At 41.7% G+C, this 20,139-nt stretch overlaps 1 protein-coding gene across 1 annotated transcript in view; it reads right to left on the bottom strand.

Annotated features, from left to right (window-relative positions):
* Positions 1 to 20,139, bottom strand: part of LOC146864176 (molybdopterin synthase catalytic subunit-like) — a 146,952-nt gene that overhangs the window by 59,037 nt on the left and 67,776 nt on the right. Inside the window, exon 2 of the mRNA XM_085631251.1 lies at positions 13,724 to 13,877. Coding sequence (XP_085487377.1) covers positions 13,724 to 13,877 — 154 coding nt within the window. The remainder of the gene's footprint in view (positions 1 to 13,723; positions 13,878 to 20,139) is intronic.

Below are 20,139 nucleotides of genomic sequence, written 5' to 3' on the forward strand. Positions count from 1 at the left end.
GTCCAACTTGATAGGCTGCTTAGTAAAACCAGATCAGGCTCACCCCTGGACCCCTGTCCGCTCAGAGTTTTTAAGGATTGTAGGGATGTCCTATTGCCCCCCCTTCTTGAGATCATGAACAGGGCAATACATGAGGGTGTGTACCTTGCCGTATGGAAGAGGGCGGTGGTCAAGCCTCTTTTAAAAAAGCCCTCCCTGGATCCTGAAACTCTGAAGAATTTTCGGCCCATTTCGCTGCTTCCGGCACCTGCCAAAATGCTCGAAACTCATCTTAACGAACACTTGATGGCTTTTGTAGATGGGCATGGGCTTCTCGATCCAGCCCAACATGGTTTCCGGCGGTCCCATAGCACAGAGTCTGCCCTCACTGTTGTGTTAAACAATATCCGCACGGAGGTGGACCAGGGCCATACTACTCTTCTGGTCTTACTTGACCTTACGGCAGCCTTCGACACCCTATCCCCGGTGACTTTGATAGCCCGCCTGAGGGAGATTGGGGTGGAGGGATCGGCCCTGAGCCTTTTGGCTTCTTTTCTGGATCAGAGAGAACAGAGGGTCAAATTAGGCGAATTCTTATCCCCATCCCTGCCTGTTCAATGTGGGGTCCCACAGGGTTCGGCTCTCAGCCCTACCCTTTTCAATATCTATGTGGCCCCACTAGCCAAGCTAATAAGATCCTATGGGATGGTGGGGGTCTCTTATGCAGACGATACTCAGATTATGGTATCCCTCTCACACCCGGACGACTCCTCTGTTCTCAGCTTTAGAAACTGCATGGAGGCAGTCTCTAAATGGATGATACACAACTCCTTAAAGCTGAATGGGGATAAGACGGAGGTTCTTGTCTTTGGTGGTGGGAGTGACCTTTGGTCTGATAAGTGGTGGCCCCCTTTGCTGGGACTGTGCCCCTCTCCCACCTACTCAGCTCGTAATCTGGGGGTCCTGATTGATCCTTTGCTCTCTATGAACCTACAGGCAAACAGAACGGTGTCGACTTGCTGGGGTATCATCAAAATCTTAAGAAAAATAAAATATTACCTTGCTCCCTCTGCACGCAAACAAGTCGCAACAGCCCTGGTGTCCTCACGCCTTGACTATTGTAATGTGCTTTACTCTGGTCTAGATAAGGGTTTGGTTCAGCGACTGCAAACTGTTCAGAACGCGGCTGCCAAGTTTGTAACGGATGCCTCAAGGCTCTCGTCGGCTACTGCTGTCAGGAAGAGCCTTCATTGGCTCCCTATCTCGGCTAGGATCACTTTTAAGATCCTTAGTCTTACTTATAGCACACTTTCAGGCCAAGGAGCGAGAGGAATCAAGGATCTCCTGGTTCCCTATGTCCCCGCCAGAAATTTGAGGTCCTCAGATAAGAATCTGCTACTGGTACCCCGTTTTAGGAGAACCAGGTGGGGAGGAAGGTCTTTTTCCTATTTGGCGCCTAAGCTTTGGAATGCTCTTCCCATGGAAATTAGAGCCCAACCATCAGTCCGCTTGTTTAGGAAGGCTTTAAAGACCTGGCTATTTGTTATGGCATATCCGTGAGCTGGCTTCTGTGTTTCTGATCATATTGATAGGCGCCTTGATGCCTTCGGGCTTAGTTTGCGCGATATAAATTGCCTCTCATTCATTCATTCATTCTCAATAGATATATGGGTGGGTTTATTTATAGAATTAGGCTTGGGGTGTATGGAGCAGTAGCCCCTGGGAGTCATTCTATGTCTTCCAGTGTGCTAAGAGCTTCAAATCTGTTGTTACAATTCGGTAATGGCTGTACCCTAATGTGGGGATTGCAAACAGTTGGTAAAATTACTGGGTCGTAAAAATAGCCAAGGGGAAGCGCCACGATTTGCAATCTAGTGTGTAGCAGTGGTTCACCGTGTTTTAAAAGATTGTGCACATGGATTGGAGATCTAAGATTTATCACAATACAATCACCTGGGATATCCTTACACCCCTGTCCCACCCATCCAACTCTCCTCATCATGTTTTGGATCATTTTTGGCACGGGCTGGAAGCTCTCGTATCACATCTATTGGCCTGCTCAAGTCTTTTCATATACGCACATCGCATGCATGATTAATTATTTTTGCTGACAAAATATGCAAGCATTGGCAACATTGATTGCCCTGAACTTAGTAAGTAATTTTGATTTAGTTTCTATTCCAGTCATATGCCACACACACGGGCAGCCATCATTGAATGGTTTTTAGTTTCCCAAAACATAATTTAAAGATGGTGGCCTATGCATGCACATATGTGTATTCGTACAGCTGCCCATCTTGTGCTCCAGGGCGACCAAAACTATAGCACTCAAACTTTTTAACCAAGTTACTCCCTTTGAAAACTACTTTTCAGAGCTAATAAAATTTTCAATGTGCTAGAATATTGACTAGCAGGTAAATACAGAGCAGCTAACTTTGGCACTTATCGGTTTTGCGCTTGTTTGTAAAATACAAGTCTTAGTGACTGGGATAGTAGTGTTGTTTTCAAACGTATTTGGTTTGAGGTAGAAACTGCACTCAGTGGGCTGGATCTCCAGAGGATGAATCTCCATTTAAAAATGATCACATTTCTGTTTCTAAACTCCACACCACCCAAACAGCAAGAATGCCACGCAAATATAACAAATGATGAATTTGGAGTGCAAAGAGTGTAGGTGTCGAAATGCAGGTGGCTGGCGGGGATCTAGTCGTCTCTCGCCAGTCAGGACATGGCTGAGCTGAAGACCAGTTCAGAGCTCCACTGGTCTCCAGGGATTATCACATTTCAGGGGCTACCAGTTGCTTTCGGAAAAAAATCCAGTCTGGTGGGTATATAGAGGTCTGGGGGGAGGCACCCACGAGACACAAAGTCTTTACAATTCCCACATGTGAAGAGGACTTTATAGTTGGGCTTTAACCACAACTTTAAACTGTAAAATCCCATCAAGGTTGCTGACAGGGCAGACAAACTACAGATCAAGTCAGAAAAGCATCTATGCACCTCCACATCTCAAGGCAAATGCTGTGTTGTGGGTTCTGGCCAGCTATGTGATGATCCCCTCTTTCAACAGAGCCATGCTCTGTTGTTGAACATCTTCTGGTGAAAAATATGGCAACTCCATTGGACTCACAGGTTTTTGAGTCCTGGGGGAAAAACGAAGCAGGCCAGAAGCAAAACAGTCAGACAATATGGCACTGATGTTCCAGTTGAATGTGTCAGTCACAAGTATCCTCAGAGCATGTTGTTGTTTTGTGCTTATTTGTACAATATTCTTTTTATTATGTTATGCTCGTCTCGCAGGGATTTTTGCTTCATGTGATATTCATCTTCTTTTCAGTGTGACTTTGAGCACTGTCTATGTGGCACTGGCTGTCTTGCTGACCACCAGTGGCCAATTATCCATAGCAAGGTCCCCCCACCTGGTTAGCTGGTATACTTCATGTAATGTCCTCCTAGGTGTTGCATTAATATATGCCTTCTTATACACCTTTGCATCCTTATAGTTGTGAATTTGGGGCTTTTTTTAAAAGTTCTTTTTATTGATTACTACAAACAACAATACAAATTTCACAAGTAGTGCAGACTAAGTCACAGTAATCATTGACGTGGAACACATGGGCTGATTTCAATAAATAACTTGCTTAGATTGCTCCTGCATTTCAAAGTTCTGGTTTGTCAGTATAAAACTGTGGTGGTAATCTAGGCGGTACACAGATATCCCCCCTGTATGCATTCCATTTACCCCATATTTGCATCCATTTTCTCGGGCACGCCCTGAATACATATAATGTTTTCTCCCTGAACATGCACCAATCCATGTCGCTCTTCCGATCCAGCACTGTCGGAACATCTTGTGCCCCCCATTTCCTTACTATGTTTCTCTTAGCGATCATCTGACATAATGTCACCCATGTCCTCTCTTTGCTACCTAAATCTGTTGGTTCCCCTAAGTTTAACAAGCAGCGTTTGGCTTTGGGTAATATTCTCTCTCCCAGTACTTCCCCCATGCATAGGACGATGTTACTCCAGTACCTACTGATGTGTGGGCATTCCCATATTGTATGGAAGAACGTGTCCTACCGGCCACACTGTCTTCTGCAACTAGGGTCTTCTCTATATCCCATCTTGACCAAGGCTGGCCCGTGACGTAAATTCTGTGCAATATTTTCAACTACACCAATTTAAATTTAGAGGATATGGCTACCTCCCTTGGTGATGCCAGTGCATCCTGCCAGTCCTCCTCCTCCAGCCCCGACAAGTCCCTTTCTCATTTGTCACGGAGCTGCAGAAGAGGATCAGGCGAGTGGTTGATCAGTTTTGAGTAAGTCAGGGAAATCGCCTTTCTTGGCATATATCCATCCAGAAGCCTATTGTCAAAAAGCGAGGCCTGAGGAGGAGTCACCCCACTCAGAATCCCGGTCTGCAAGGAATGTCGTACCTGTAGATACTGGAATCTCTCAGTTTCCGCCAATTTGTGATCTTTTTGCAGAATCGCGAAAGGCACCACCTCCCAATTTTTCCAGATGTCACCCACCCGAGATATCCCAATGGTATCCCATTTATTGAAACTCTTCCTTCTTCCAGAAGGAGCCCAATTGTTCCGTATCCCACAGAGGGGTGGCCACTGTGATGGATTTTGACCATCCCATACTCCTGTGTACCGTATGCCACACTTTGACAGAGTTCTTTGTGAGGCCTGTCAGATGGAATTTGGTGAGCCTGGAATATAACGCCCTTGTGTGATTACTCCCGGGCAAGAGCCACATATCCATAGTATACCCCGAGTCATTCTGAGGTCCGTTTTCCGCAATGGTTGATGGCAGCTAGTTGTGCCACCCAGTAGTACTTTTTAATATTCTGTAGCCCTACTCCCCCATCGTACCAGCCCTTTACTAGTTTTGGGAATTAAATTCTTGGTTGATTATTTCCTCAGAGCAATGTTCTCTGTGAACTTTTCACTGCACTAAAGTATGACGCGGGGACCGAGTCAGGTGAATTTTGAAGGACGTACAAAAAACGAGGTAACGTCATCATCTTGAAGAGCGCTGCTCTGCCTAGTAGCGACAGTGGAAGAGTCTTCCAGTGCTCCACATCGTGTCTCAGCCGCTGTAGCGGTGGCAACAAGTTGGATGCATTATATATTTTAGGATCTTTAGTGATGAACAGTCAAAGATATTTGAATCCGTCTGTGGCTATCGTCACCTTGCAATCTTTGGGCAGGGGAGGTGGGTTTCTATAAAACACTAATATAAGTGATTTTGACCAATTAATGATGTATCCAGAGTAGGTACCGAAGTTAGTGAATATGTTGAGAACCCTGTGCAGGGATCTCTCTGAAGAAGCCAGGTACAACAAGATGTCATCTGCATGGAGTGAGATACGATCCTCCCAATCCTCTGCCCAACGTAGTCCCCGAATTATAGGGTCTTTTCGGATCCAGTAGGCTAGGGGCTCTAACGTTAACTAAAATAAAAGCGGGGACAATGGTGAAGATGGAAGATGGCTGATTGTTTATTATTCACAACTACTTGTGCAAGGGGGTCCGCATACAGGAGTCGCACCCAGCTGATAAATTTAGGACGAAACCCAAGTTTCGCCAGGACGGCAAAGAGATATGGCCACTCAATGGTGTCAAACGCCATGGTAGCATCCAAGGACACCACCACTGCATCTTCTCTTACGGTATTCACCCTTCCCATTACACCGTGCAATCATCGCAAGTTTAAAGATGTATTTCTTGACGGCATGAAGCCCGATTGGTCAGGATGGACTATTCCAGAAATAACCCGGACCAGCCGGGTTGCAGCAATGTGGCCAAAGTTTTGACCTCTGCATTTAGCAGTGATATAGGTCGGTATGAGGAGCATTTATTTTTGGGTTTTCCGTCTTTATATATCACTACCAGAGTGGCTATCCTTTGGTCTTGCGGAAGGTTTGCTCACATGCACCTAAGCAGCAGTAGGCTAGAATTACATGCACATCCACAACTTGACAGTTTCTTTGAAAAGGGACCCTATAGTGCTCTCAAACCCGATACCCGCTCTGCTTTTAGGAGGAACAATTGACCCGTCGAGAAAACCCAAAGGTATTTAACTAAGGTCACCATCCACCAGTAAGAACAGGAGGGACGATACTTCATATCAACCTAACACATGAGGAAACATTTGTTTCAAGAAGCCTTGAAAAAGTCCGGATGGACGAAACACGTGCCGGCTGTTATGTCTATGTAATGTCATTTGGAAATTACAAGAAAGAAAAATAAATAATGAAAACCGAATTACATCCTGGATCTATTTGTGGACTTTTTGAATTTATATCTACTTTGACTCTGTAATTGCATGTGTAACGGATACCTATGTATGCCTCGACCGTTTTGTGATTAATGGTCTTGCGGAAGGTGTCCCTTCCCAAGACTTTCGTCATACATTGTTTTAAGGTGGGGTGCAATTCTATCCGGTCGCAGCTTGTAGAGCTCGATCGGGCCCATTGGCTTACCTGTCTGGAGAGCATGTATAGCCTGAGCTATTTCTTCCTGTGCAAGGTCTGCATCTAGCAGAGTTCTATCATCTTCCGCTAGCACCGGTAGATGCATTTCGGACGGTAACCCTTTCACTTCCCTTTCCTGCCTGGTGATGCTGGATGTATAGAGCTGCTCGTAATACTTGGCAAATTCGTCCGCAATTTCTTGCTTATCTGTAAGACAGCCACCAGCGTCCACTAGTAGCTCTGTGAACAGCCGGCTCGCCAATTCTTTCCTGTCTAGCCACGGCAACAGTTTCCCGGCTTTGTCCCATAGCTCGTATATGCTCCCCAACTTGTGCCTATTGGATGATCTGTCTGAATCCTCGTTGCTGCAATCTTTCGGTCCTGGAGGGGATGGCCTCATTGCGAGAGGCCTTGGAACCTCCACTTCTGGTGGAGAAGTGGAGCGATTGCAACCAAGTGGCCACAAGCAGTGTTTGGTGAGCATGCATGCGCAAAAGGGCAGCCTGGCAGTGATAGGTTGTCTGAAGGAGCGCTGTCCCAATGAGAAACATGTGGTGGCATTGGTGGTGCACTCCTGCACGACCCACCTCTGGTACTTGGGAATCTAGATAGGGCCTTGGAGGCAGGCGCATAGTGTTCACTATCAGTGGATCCCGCGGTGAAGACTGAGGGAGTGGCGAGGATGCGTTGCAGTGTGTGAGACCTGCTCATAGGTCCGACCTGCGCTAAGAAGCTGGAGACATGACTGTATTGGGCTTTCCCAGGCCCGGATGGGGCCACAATGCGGTGCCACTTACTCAAATACACAGCCGCATTGGGGCAGGATCCCCACTTATCAGAAGGTCGATCCCCACGCACATCCATTGGAATCCGGGAGAGGTGGTGACTCAGGGACATCATGGGTCTCAAGCGGCATGAGGAACTACAAAAGAGGAATATGTATTGCTGCCAGCAAGCATCAATAAGCCCTCGCTTGCATAGGCCCAGGAGATCATATCAGCCTCTGCAGAGTATTACAGGGCTCGCTACACAAGGCGGACAGGCCCTCAAAGTGAGTTGTCCATGTCCCTCGTCGCAGACCTACCACTACCTGCCTTACTGGCATCACAGAGAAAGGACCTAGGCTAACCCATCACACTGGAAGAACTGGAAGAGGCACAGAAATGAACCCAGGCAGGACGCCAGGGCCAGATGTGCCCTTCTGCTGCACCTGATGGTATGTACAACTAGACCATGGCGAAAGGCTGCTACCCAAATGGGCTCGACTTAGCAATGATAGTCCAGAATAAAGCTAGGTGGGAAAAATGCACACTATATTGCCCGATTTCCCTCATTAACAGCGAGTTTAAACTATAAATAACGATTTTGGCCAACAGGCTCCTCAAGGTAATACTGGTGCTGGTAGACCCAGACCAGTGTGGCTCTATACCTCAGTGTAGCACCAGTCACGGTATTCGTAGGGTGCATGAGGTCGTGGCATACTGACATCGACTTGGCGGCACAAATACATTCCTCCTTATTGATTTGGAAAAGGCATATGATATCCTTGATTGGGACTAACTCTGGGATGCGCTTGAGTGACTACAGATACTATATACTAACACCAGGGTAGCGGTGTGCGTCAGCAGGGTGCTACTGCAAGCCTTCCCTATATAGCCAGGTGCCAGTCAGGGAGGCCCACTATTTCCCATTCTTCACTCTATTGATGGAGCCCCTTGCAACATGAGCCGGATGCGATGCTTCAGTATGGGGGCACTGTCTGGAGGACCGCATAGCCCTTTTTGCCAATAACATGGTGCTTTTCATGTACTGTCCAGAGACCATGGAGCCACAGCTACTAAGGATATTAGAATTATATGGCGGTCCTCTGGCCTGCAAGTTAATTGGACCAAGTCCCTCCTGGTCCCCATGACTGGTGATGCAGGGGCAAGGAACTGACAGACCCAGATACCTAATCCCAGAAACGTGTCCGTGGGCTGAGCTTCCATTCTTTGGTATAAATATTCCCTGCTTCCTCACCCAGTCCTTCATGAAGGAGTCCTTTAATGTCCCACCCATGATTGAAAGGATGCGGACAGGCCTCGAGAAATGGGCTGTGACAATATTATGACTGTGCTTTATGGGGCGCCTGTTCCTCGCTCCCCTCTAGTGCTTAACACAGTGATATTTTTTGTGTTGTGGTTACCACTGCACTGGGTTGCGTGGGACAGGCAGATTACTCTTCAGACCCCCGCCCCCTCCAGAGGGGCAGTTGGCTGGGACAGGTTGCATTTCTGGAGAGATTTGGTAGGTGGGACCTCACTGGTATTTCCAGGCTGGTAGATGTATGACAGGGATCACCAGTGCAGTCCTTCCAGGAGCTTTAATCTGCACCACTCTCAATGTTATACGTTCTTCCAGCTTCACCCTTCCTTGATGTCTTATGGGGACTCCACTGGGGTGGCACCCAAATTTGCCCCACTGGAACTGTAGCTACTGATGGGGCCCCTCTGGCAGGGAGGCATTTACCACATCTATAAATCTTTAGTCATCAATTCACCGGATCTGCTTGTCCCAGTGAGGGCAAAATGGGAACCTTGGGTGGGTCCCCTAAAATACAGTGGGTGGAGGAGAGAGGTCCTTTTGGTTCCCAGGGAGATGGTGATTTCTTCCAGGTTCCACTTGATTCAAATTAAATTCCTGCATATCACATATCCGACTCCAAAGTGCTTGAGGAGGGCTCATCAGCGCCCTCCTCTGCCTGTTCCAGTGGAGGTGAAGAGGGCGCTGACTTCTATCACAAGGCGTGGGCCAACTTTGCAATCAAAATTTGGTCTCAATTAAAGAAAGGTAACCTCAATTAAGCACAGGGAGAAAACATTGTCTATGATGCGCACTGGGCATAGCTATGAATCTTTTAATTGTGCACATTTACCTAATGGATGAGTGACTACAGAGTAAGCGAGTGGATAGACATTGTGATTAAAAGAAAGACAGTGGTTTCTTAATTTATTATAGATAGTCTGCATGTTGCAAGTAACTGTGGCCAAAAATAACACTAGGCCCTATGATACTAGCCATCCAAGAAGGAGTCGCCTCTCACAATCATCTGGGCAAAAGCTGGGCATCTCACCAGCAAACAGCACGTCTCACCATACAAACCATTCTGCCGGAAGCGGAGGCTTCTAATGGCTTATCTCTCAGTTAATGGCATGGTCTCATTTGATCCTGAGGGTTATTCTGTTAATCTATACTGTTACTTTTGTCTGTCCTGGGGAAATAGTGCTGGTCTTTCAACAGACTGAAATTACTTATTTTACTTTGGCACTGCCCATGACTGGAAGGCTCTCCAGGGAGTATTGCTTTAAACCTTACTAGTCAAAATTAGAAAGTCAATTGCAACAATCACTGCCTCACACGTATGCTCTAGAACTGCATAGTCCTTGGCTAAGACAGCTATCACCATCTCCCTGTTCATCAGGACTGCATCAACCCTGCTTCAATGTAGCAAAGAGCTGAAGACACAATTCTTTATGTTATGTTAATATGTTTTATGTAGTGCTCAAATACCAAAAAGTGTCTTGGCGCTGTCTTGGAGAAAAGATCCAGATCAGATAAATGGGGCGGAGATCCTGAGACTAATGATAGAAAAGCCAGGTCTTCAGGGATTTTCTGAATTGAAGATGATTTTGGGAAACTTTAAGATTAAAAGGAAGGAAATTCCAGATATTTACAGTACTAATCACAAAACTCCCCCCACAGCGCCTTCTTGAAGGGAGGTACGGTCAATAGTTTTGCATTAGAGGACCTAAGTGCTCTAGAGGGTCTATACCAGTTGAACTTGTGTACACAAAATTTTGGTTTAGAATTGTGCCAGCCCTATAGGCGATGCATAGGGCCTTGAAGGTAATTCTTTTTTGTATAGGTAGCCAATGAAGTTCCTGGTAGGTCGCAGAAGCTGGCTGATGTTTATGAATGTTAAAAATAAGGCATGCTGCAGCATTTTGTAAAGTTTGAAGTTTTCATCAACAGTTTCTGTTGTAGGTTTACGTTCAGCCCGTTACATTAGTCTAGTTTAGACAAAATAAGTGCTGTAACCACCAGTTTTTGAAGGTGAGTTTGAATAAATGGCATGATTTTCCTAATGACCTTTAACAGGTAAAACACAGCGGATGCGATTTGATTTACTTTGTTTTCAAATTTAAGTCTTTTATCAAAGATTACTCCACGGTTCCTAACTTTTTCTACTCGTGGTCTTTAAAGTGCATTACATCATGATGCAGAACAGTCCACTTTCGCTCTTACAAATGAGTTACCCCTCAAATCACACGTTGACTGTTCCTTTGCTTTGGACTCCTGTACAGCGCACTGCTGCCTTTCGGCTAGGTTGGAGCTATGTAAATACCATACATACGTAAATGAAACAAACCCATTTGATCTGGCAATCCTATTATCAGTCCTGTGGGAGCACCACTGTCCATGGAAGCCATATTATGAACTCATTTTCTATCTAGCTACAGACAGGCTGGAGCAATGTACTCATTCTTCAGAAAACCACGCTGTCCACCATACGTGCACTAACACACTCATTCCATGATTCCGCGAATGCACTGCAGAAAGCTCTGGCACAACTTAGAACATGACACAGCCTTCCATCTTCACTGGTAACACCTGTGCCAGGCTTTAAAACACTGAAACCCCTTTTAATGTATTTTACATTTTGAGGTGTCCTTTTACAACGTCAGCCAGAACCATGATGCATTAAGAGTAAGCACTTGCCATAATATTTGCACTTGCAAAAGACTAATAGATTTAGAAATAGACTTTCCTTCCATATGGAAAATATATGGTACAAAAAGCAAGAGGGAAATTCAAACATCCATATCACATCCGGGTGTATTACTTGCCGTCTCCTAAAACCGTCCGCACACACCATCTGGTTCAATCATGAAGTGCTCACAGGAAGGTGTCAGTAACCCAAGGACTACAATTAACATGCTGCCTCCTCTAACAGAAAAACTGGTGATCAGCGACATGTCTGGGTAGCAGTCACTAGGCTCTGTAATGTCTTAAGAATTGATTAGCAAATGTATCTAAATCCATACATCACAAGCTTTTATTGCCTTTTGTACAAGTGAGGGACTTAATCGTGGCTGGGTTTTGTTTTGATCTGATATTAACGTAGTTTCGCAGCTGCCAAGCTGACATTCGTTTTGTTTGTTGTTGTTGATAGCCTGATGCTCAATGCGCTCACTACACTGGCTCAGCACTTTCAACTAAATATTTTCTTTTGTGATGCCATGAGAATATCCATATACAAACAAACCCAAGACACATTTACAAAGTTGGGTTTGACAATGTGATTTTAATTAACACATCATAGGAGAACATTACTTAATATTTACGACAGCTTTTCTTTCCATTCAGCTAAACACTGTTCTCAGTATGAGCAACTGGGAGTTTAACTGTTTAGCACCTTGTTTAATCCATTAATTCTCTCTATCGAGCTAACACTAGTTACATATTTATATAGATCTAATAATCATAACTTTAGAAAATGTCTTCCCTACACATATGCAACTCACAATTGTACTGCAAAGAAGCATGTGGCAGCCTTGAGGTCAACTCCCTGCAACATGCTCTATGAAAGCCAACTCACGAAAGCATTTAGGAGTATGGAAAGTAGTATTACAAAAGTACACTTTTGCGATCTCTTACATTCTTACATGCCTTTCTTTTTTTAAGTTTGAGTTTATTGAAAACCAGAAGAAAAAAGAACAGCATTATAATAAGCATAATGAATCTTAGTTAACATAGAGATTATAAAAGAATAAAGAAATACAACGGTTATAGAAAACATGTTGTATGCAAAAGGGGAATAGATTTCAAACAGTAAGGAAGAAGGACGTGGAAGGGGAAAATGGAAACAGTATATTATGACTCAGCAAAAATTGAAAAAAATGAGGTAAGAAAATAAACACTGTAGGCACAATAATACCTAGGAATTAAATATCATAGTATAAATACATAGGCATAAACAATAGTTTCTAATACTCAAAGACTGAATTGGCATGGGAAAAAGACAACACAATGCTGGCCAACTTCAATTTGGGATACATTATGGCTTAAAATTCACAAAACATCAAGAGCTCCTAATACTTCTCAAACCCTTTACTTTGTTTATCAATGTCTATTACTTTCCCCAACAACATTAGCATCTTTTTTACCTAATACTCTTTCTATTTGTTGGTCCTGTTCCTGTTCTAATGCTGAGTTAAAACATATGCTATTCGATTGCCCAAATATCCTTCAGTTCTGGCAATTAGTCTGGTCCCAAATTAAAAAGATTTTTAAAGTTAATATTCCCTTTTCCTTATCCAATATTTGCTAAGGTTTCTTGTCACTTCAATGGCCTAAATTACAATCAAACTTCAAGTTGTTAGACCTATTATTAGCTGTAGCTTTACATTTAATAACCTCAAACTGGAAACAGACAGATAAAGTTACTTTTACAGCTTAGTGGAATGCTGTGTGTTTTCATCACAGACTTGACACCAATTATGTTACACCTATCTTTTTAGCGATTAAAAGAGATCTTTTATGGCTTCCACTTACCACATATTTATCCTTGTTCGCTTCTTCTACTGTTAAAGTTGTAAATATATCAGATGATGTCCGGAAACCAAAGTAATTACACCATGTTGTCTTTTTCTTAAAATCTTACATGCCTTTCTAAATCGGGCTGCAACGTCCAACTCTCTAATGGCAAAAGTCCATATAGGGCATCATCTTTTCAATTTTTGTATAGGAATATTCCCATTGTATTCTTATTTTAGATGTTTTGAGGATAATTCAATAAGGTGAGCAACAGTACGTTAAAGAGTAGTATAGGAGTACTACTTTACGTACTCCCAAATGCCTTTCTGAACAGACTCTGACTTTTTATCTCACTATGCCATATTAGTTATGGTTGGTGATTGAATCCTCCAGACAGATTCAGACAGACAGAAGCTAGCTCATTCTGACATTGATCTAAGGACCTGGAGACAAATTGTTAATTTTTGTGACTTACATACGTTTCTATCAACACCTCAAACCAGATTTCATTAATGCGCTGCACTAAGAAATCTATCCAAATTAACAAAAATGTGCAATAGAAAGCCAAGCAGTAGATGAACTTAGATGCTCAAAATTCCCTGAATACTCACAAGGTTCAGGTTTCACTTCATATAGTTAATTTAGAAATGTGTGTTAATATCTGGATAGAGGTCCTACTTACCCAAGGCGATGATGCACTGCAATATGCTTGACTGAAGGCCACTTCTGCCTCATACCAAGGCAGATTTTCTTTATTTCAGTTTCTGCCATTGGTGTATATGCCTCATACTCAAGCCGGGTGACTCTTTTCCCATCAAAGCTATCTCTTGTCGTCCCTAGTGTAAAAATAAGCCATTCAGTAGAAATACATCAAATTCCTCTCATAACGCAAAAAATATACATTTTTCATATTTCTTTTGGTCCATCGAGACATTTTTAAAATAAATACTGTATTGAATAAAATTAAAGCAGATACCATTTCTTGAGGGCTCATTCACTACATTGTTATGCATTCTGCATCTTTCCAACAAGTCAAAAACTGAGATGTTAAACTAACAAAATGAAAATAGCTCGCAATAACACAGGGACACATGGTCCTATGTGTTCACACAATCTTCTTCCATGTTTATTCTACCATTCATTTGAAGTGAACAATATGAGAGGCCAATGGAAAACAGTGCCTGTCTTGCATAAAAACATCACTGGACAGGACACCAAAGGATGCTCAGGTGCCTAAGACCGGGAATGCGGATGCATAAACAATTCATGCATGAGGCTAGTTGAGGTTTTCTTATCTATCATTGGAGTTTACCAGCTATCAGTTCAAAAATTATATCTATGCATATCACACAATGTCGGTGGCCAATGAGTAGTTAAATATTTATTTTTTATTTGAGTAGATGAAGAAAATTACAAATTCATAACATTTATGAGAAAAAAACAACAACAACAAAAAGGAATCAGGCTTTCTTCAGAAATACCTAGTGTAAAAGAATAAAGTGCTAAGATTTGAACAAAGGTACAAAAATATTTAATCAGAAAGATCATAAAACAATCATAATTTTCGTTGTTAAAACTTCTTAAAGGTGCATCACCCTCTTCATCTTTTAGATAAAATATTCTTTGGGATTTATAATAAATTCAAAAAGTAAGTTCCCAATAAAGAGGAGATAAAAAAAGAGCATTGTGCAAAATAAAATGTTAACATTATCGCTGAGAATGCAGCAAAAAAGCCTGCTAAAATGATTTAAGCATTAATATCTGAGGCATTTGGCTTAGTATCCTTAAAAAACAGTCACTATATATCATAAATGCAAAACAAAAAGAGAACAGAATAAAGTGCAAAGATTTCAACAGAGGTAGGAAGATATTTCAACAGAAAGTCCATAAAACAATATAGTTTCCAGAAATAGCAGCTTCTTATACATAGATCACCCTCTCCAACATTAAATCAAATGATCTCTAGAATTTATGAATAATTTCCCACTGAAGAGGAGATTAAATGTGCCTTGTACAAAAACAGTGTAAACTTTATAGCAGAGAGTGCAGAAAAAAACCTACTTAGACAGATCTAAACATTATTATCAGAGACTTTTGGCTTTTCAAGAGGAGCGATAAATACGAATAAAGAGTTAACTAAACATTAGGCATCAATATTACAAAAAGCCCTGACCAGATCTCTTTGAATCTGTGCACGTCCCCTATTCGTTTAGCATATGCTTCTTCCCAAGTATAGGTCCTAGCCATTTTCTCATACCAATGCTGAATGGGAAGGTATCTTATCGGATTTCCAATTCCGAAGAATTGGAGACCTGGCAACTGCTATCGTAATAGAAGTAAAGTATTGCTGATATTTTGTTAGATGGTGGACCTCCGAACAGGACCCAAGCAAGACCAGTCTTTGGGAAGGGATCATTCGTACGGATAACAATTGATTATTAACTTCAAAGACTTCAACCCAAAGTTGTTGTAATTGACAACAATAGAAGAACACATGGTTCCAAGTCCCTATCTCCAAATCCTGACACCTAAAGCAGTGCTCTGATGAAAGGGGAAACATCTTATGTAGCCTTTTAGATGTATAATAAGTCAGCTATCTTGACAGAAATGTCATTCTTTTTTAATTGGCTACTCGCAACAATCTGTGCCCTACTTCACATAGGTGGTTGGAGAATCGGATCAAAGAGGTAGCGTCAGTTTAAGCCTACTAATAATAATTATTTACATGACTACAAGTGAAGTATGATATTTATATATTAATGAGTCGGATAAGTTGACCATATATCGCTGTGGAAAATGAATTATATTTGTGGTTGGAATGATGAATCCTAAGATTTATATGGTTTCAAGACTATTATAAATACAAGTCCTCGCTGTAGTATACGTGATACAAGCCAGAGGGCAGTGATATTCTTTGATTGGTCCAAGCAATAAATGGACCAAAGGAAGAGTCGCCTCGAAAGATTTGCATCTGTTTAATTACACATACGTGGATTTGAATGGTTTAAATTACAGGAAACATGAGGGGCAAACGAACACAGATCTGTTGCTCGTGATTTGCAACGTTCACTCGGATGAGGCAGGTGAGTGCATGGCAGAGCTCTTGTAATATTGGGGATTATAAACTATAGAATCTCATCTTTGGATAATGTGATTAAATTAACGTAGTGAGGTTTCATTATAAACTAAAAATGTTTCTTCTCAACTAATGATAAATAATTTTTTTGTCTGGGGAAAAAGTGGTTGAAAATTAGAGAAAAGAAGCCGACAAAAATTGTATATGTCAGCTTCATGAAGGAAATGGACCCGGGAGCACAGGATTACTAGTCTAGATTGACTTTGTCTTTTAATACTATGATGGGGGCTGATAACCAGGGTTATTTCAATATATATAACATGGATGTTTTGGATGATAAAAAGTCATGGTTTGGATGAACCACCTGAGACTGGTCCACACATTGATCCTTTATATTGAGTTTCAAAAATTGGGATAGGGTCTGGTGATAGGCACAGAGCATCTCCTAACATCACACTTGTACATTTTATATTTGCATATTGGTGATTTTGACCACTCTGGATTGTAGATCATACCAGAGGGTACTACACCTTTCTACTTAAGGGAACTGAAACCTTTATTGGATACCTTTATTGGATACCTTTCACCCATCATTTCTCCTCCATGAAGACACCATGTTTCTTTGAAGAAGGAATCCAAGTGAGTTTTTTTTTAATTCTTAGGGCGCGATTCTGACGCGGTTAGGAAATCTTCCCGATCAAATCGGTTTGGAAATGGTTTCCAACCAACTCGGATTGGGAGAGTCCGACCGACTGAGTATGATGCATCTGGATGCTTCCAGATACGATTTGGTTGGACTCCCATCTGGCCCTCGGTCGGAAAGACACGTTCCTGATCCGATTCGGAAAGAGTAAATGCCGTTAGGAGGCCTTCCTAACTGCATTGTAATCGGGCCTTAGGTGGGAATGATTTCCTAACCGCATCAGAATCAGGCTCTTAGTATTTGAGCAAAAATGATCTGTGTTATTATCGGTTAATTATGAGTTTTGACAAGCAACATGAATCTTGTCATAATAAGATTGCTACATGCAATTATATGGCAAAAAAATGAGCACATCTAAAATCAAGACAAACCAGTGTTTTTTTCTCAAAATAGAAATATAGGAAGGGGGTCTTGTGTGTTGTGTTTATAACACATCGGGCGGGATTGTTGATTGGGTATAATGTAAATAATGTAATGTATGTACATATAAAATATATAGGCTGATTTGTGTTTTTAAATTTTACAGCCCTGACGAAGTCCTGTTCGACAAAATGCGTTGGCTGGGCAATTAGTAATAAAACTCCAATAAAGTGGCCTTGAAATAGACTAACAAGACTCCCAGATGAATATCATTGGATTTTATTGATTGATGTGTCCTATTGTACTTAAAATCAAGTTATAAATATCGAAATAATATGCTCCTTTTCATTTTTGTTCATCAGTGTTTCGATTATCTGTGACTTCTAAGCAGTGGGGTCATGAAAAGTAGAGCACAGAGAATTGATACACTGATTATAAATGTATACTAGTGTGACATTAAATGTCCCACACTGCTGACATTTGTATTTTGAGGCTACATCAGGTTTCTTTTTCTAGTTTAAGAAAAAAATGTATCAATCTCTATCTGCTCCCACAACTGACGTAGCAAGGAATACAAATCACCAACTCAGATTAAACCATAGTCCTAGAATTGGGATAAAATCCCTAATGCCGAATTATTCACCATCCCAAAACTCATTATACATTTTTTTTTATTTTATTAAAACTGAAAAAAGGGGATGAAATCCTAGAGCTCAACTGTTGAGACAGCTTTGAGACAGCGAATACCAAGTACTCAAGTTTGATACAATGTAAAAATCCTCCAATCGTTCAAACCTTGCCTCTTTCCATAAATCCTGGATACTCTGCGAAAAATGAAGACCAAAACCCTGGCAATCTGTTTTTTAAATAAATTGATGAAAAATAGGAATTTTAGCAGTTGTGAAAAATGATTGCTTACGATAGCCTAAATCTAGAATTGTCTTATATCTTGATTTTTTTCTGCAGTTTCGGAAAGCAAAGAAAAACAGGTAGTTTTATTGCACCCTGGGTCAACATTGTATTTTTGATTGTTAATGTGGGGACAATTATTATTGTAAAGACGAGCCCCTCACTCACCCAAGGGTGACATGCTTCATCATTGGGTTCCCTCTTACACACTTCGACCGCAAGGTACACAGTGTAGGCTACAACTCTCCCACAGGAAAGGAGCAAGAGGTGTTTTAATCATCCAATGGTGGTGAGAGTGAGGGGCAGAGTGCGAAAAAAAGTTATAAACAAGTGAATTAAAAGTATCTCATGAGAGGACAAAAAACGTTTATCGGTGTCCTCCCAGGATAGACATAAAAACTGTGTGAAAATAGTAGTATGGATGTTCCCTATATTAGATTAGGTCAACATGTTTCTGCCTTGATGACCACAAAGGTTCGTGGAATTCTTCAGGCCCATATCACTTCACTCTGCTATTGTTTGTGAAAATAAATAAATATAAAAATTACCATACTTAATTGGATGGGAATAACCATAAAGCAGCTGCAGTCTGTCCGTATCCAATACTAGACACCTCGTCTTCCTCCGCCTTTACAAGGTCCTTTACACATGGATCTCGAGAATTGACTTTCCCGAGTCCTCCGCTGTATGTGTATCGGTTACTTGTTGTGAGTCAGTATAGTATGGAGTGATACCGTGGATGTAATTTTCTCCATTTGTGACCTTCTTTGTGAGATTGTCTTATATCTTGATTTTTTTCTGCAGTTTCGGAAAGCAAAGAAAAACAGGTCGTTTTATTGCACCCTGGGTCAACATTGTATTTTTGATTGTTAATGTGGGGACAATTATTATTGTAAAGACGAGCCCCTCACTCACCCAAGGGTGACATGCTTCATCATTGGGTTCCCTCTTACACACTTCGACCGCAAGGTACACAGTGTAGGCTACAACTCTCCCACAGGAAAGGAGCGAGAGGTGTTTTAATCATCCAATGGTGGTGAGAGTGAGGGGCAGAGTGCGAAAAAAAGTTATAAACAAGTGAATTAAAAGTATCTCATGAGAGGACAAAAAACGTTTATCGGTGTCCTCCCAGGATAGACATAAAAACTGTGTGAAAATAGTAGTATGGATGTTCCCTATATTAGATTAGGTCAACATGTTTCTGCCTTGATGACCACAAAGGTTCGTGGAATTCTTCAGGCCCATATCACTTCACTCTGCTATTGTTTGTGAAAATAAATAAATATAAAAATTACCATACTTAATTGGATGGGAATAACCATAAAGCAGCTGCAGTCTGTCCGTATCCAATACTAGACACCTCGTCTTCCTCCGCCTTTACAAGGTCCTTTACACATGGATCTCGAGAATTGACTTTCCCGAGTCCTCCGCTGTATGTGTATCGGTTACTTGTTGTGAGTCAGTATAGTATGGAGTGATACCGTGGATGTAATTTTCTCCATTTGTGACCTTCTTTGTGAGATTATATCAACATTGTATTTAGCATAACATTTTCAAATTTTGAAGATGTCATTGGGAGCTGGGCTAAAGCATTAAGCAAAGCTGCGTTATAATAAGATTCGAAATTCAGGAGGGCTAATCCCCCCTTAGTTGTGTCCAATTGTAATATTGCTAATGAAGTTCCGGGTTGTTTATTTGCCAAAGTGAATTTCCTAGACATTTTATCTAAATCCCAGAAATAAGATTTGGGAATTATAATAGAGAGATGAATAAACAAGAATAGAAATAGTTGTAAAATAGACATTTTATTCATTGATACGCCACCAATTAGTGTTAAAGGAAGAGCAGACCAGCTGTCCAAAAGCCTCTTTACTTTTGTAAGTGTACTTCCACAATTAAGTATAAATAATTGATCATACTGATTGGTTACGAATACGCCCAAATATCTAATGAGTTTGGTGGCTATCTCTGGGAGGGAAAATGGGAGACATATTGCCAGAGCATTAAATAACAAAGCCGCAGTCTTGGCTTGATTTAGCCTATAACCTCC

Source organism: Triturus cristatus, chromosome 2_1 (assembly GCF_964204655.1).
Source record: "Triturus cristatus chromosome 2_1, aTriCri1.1, whole genome shotgun sequence".
Classification (NCBI taxonomy): Eukaryota; Metazoa; Chordata; class Amphibia; order Caudata; family Salamandridae; genus Triturus; species Triturus cristatus.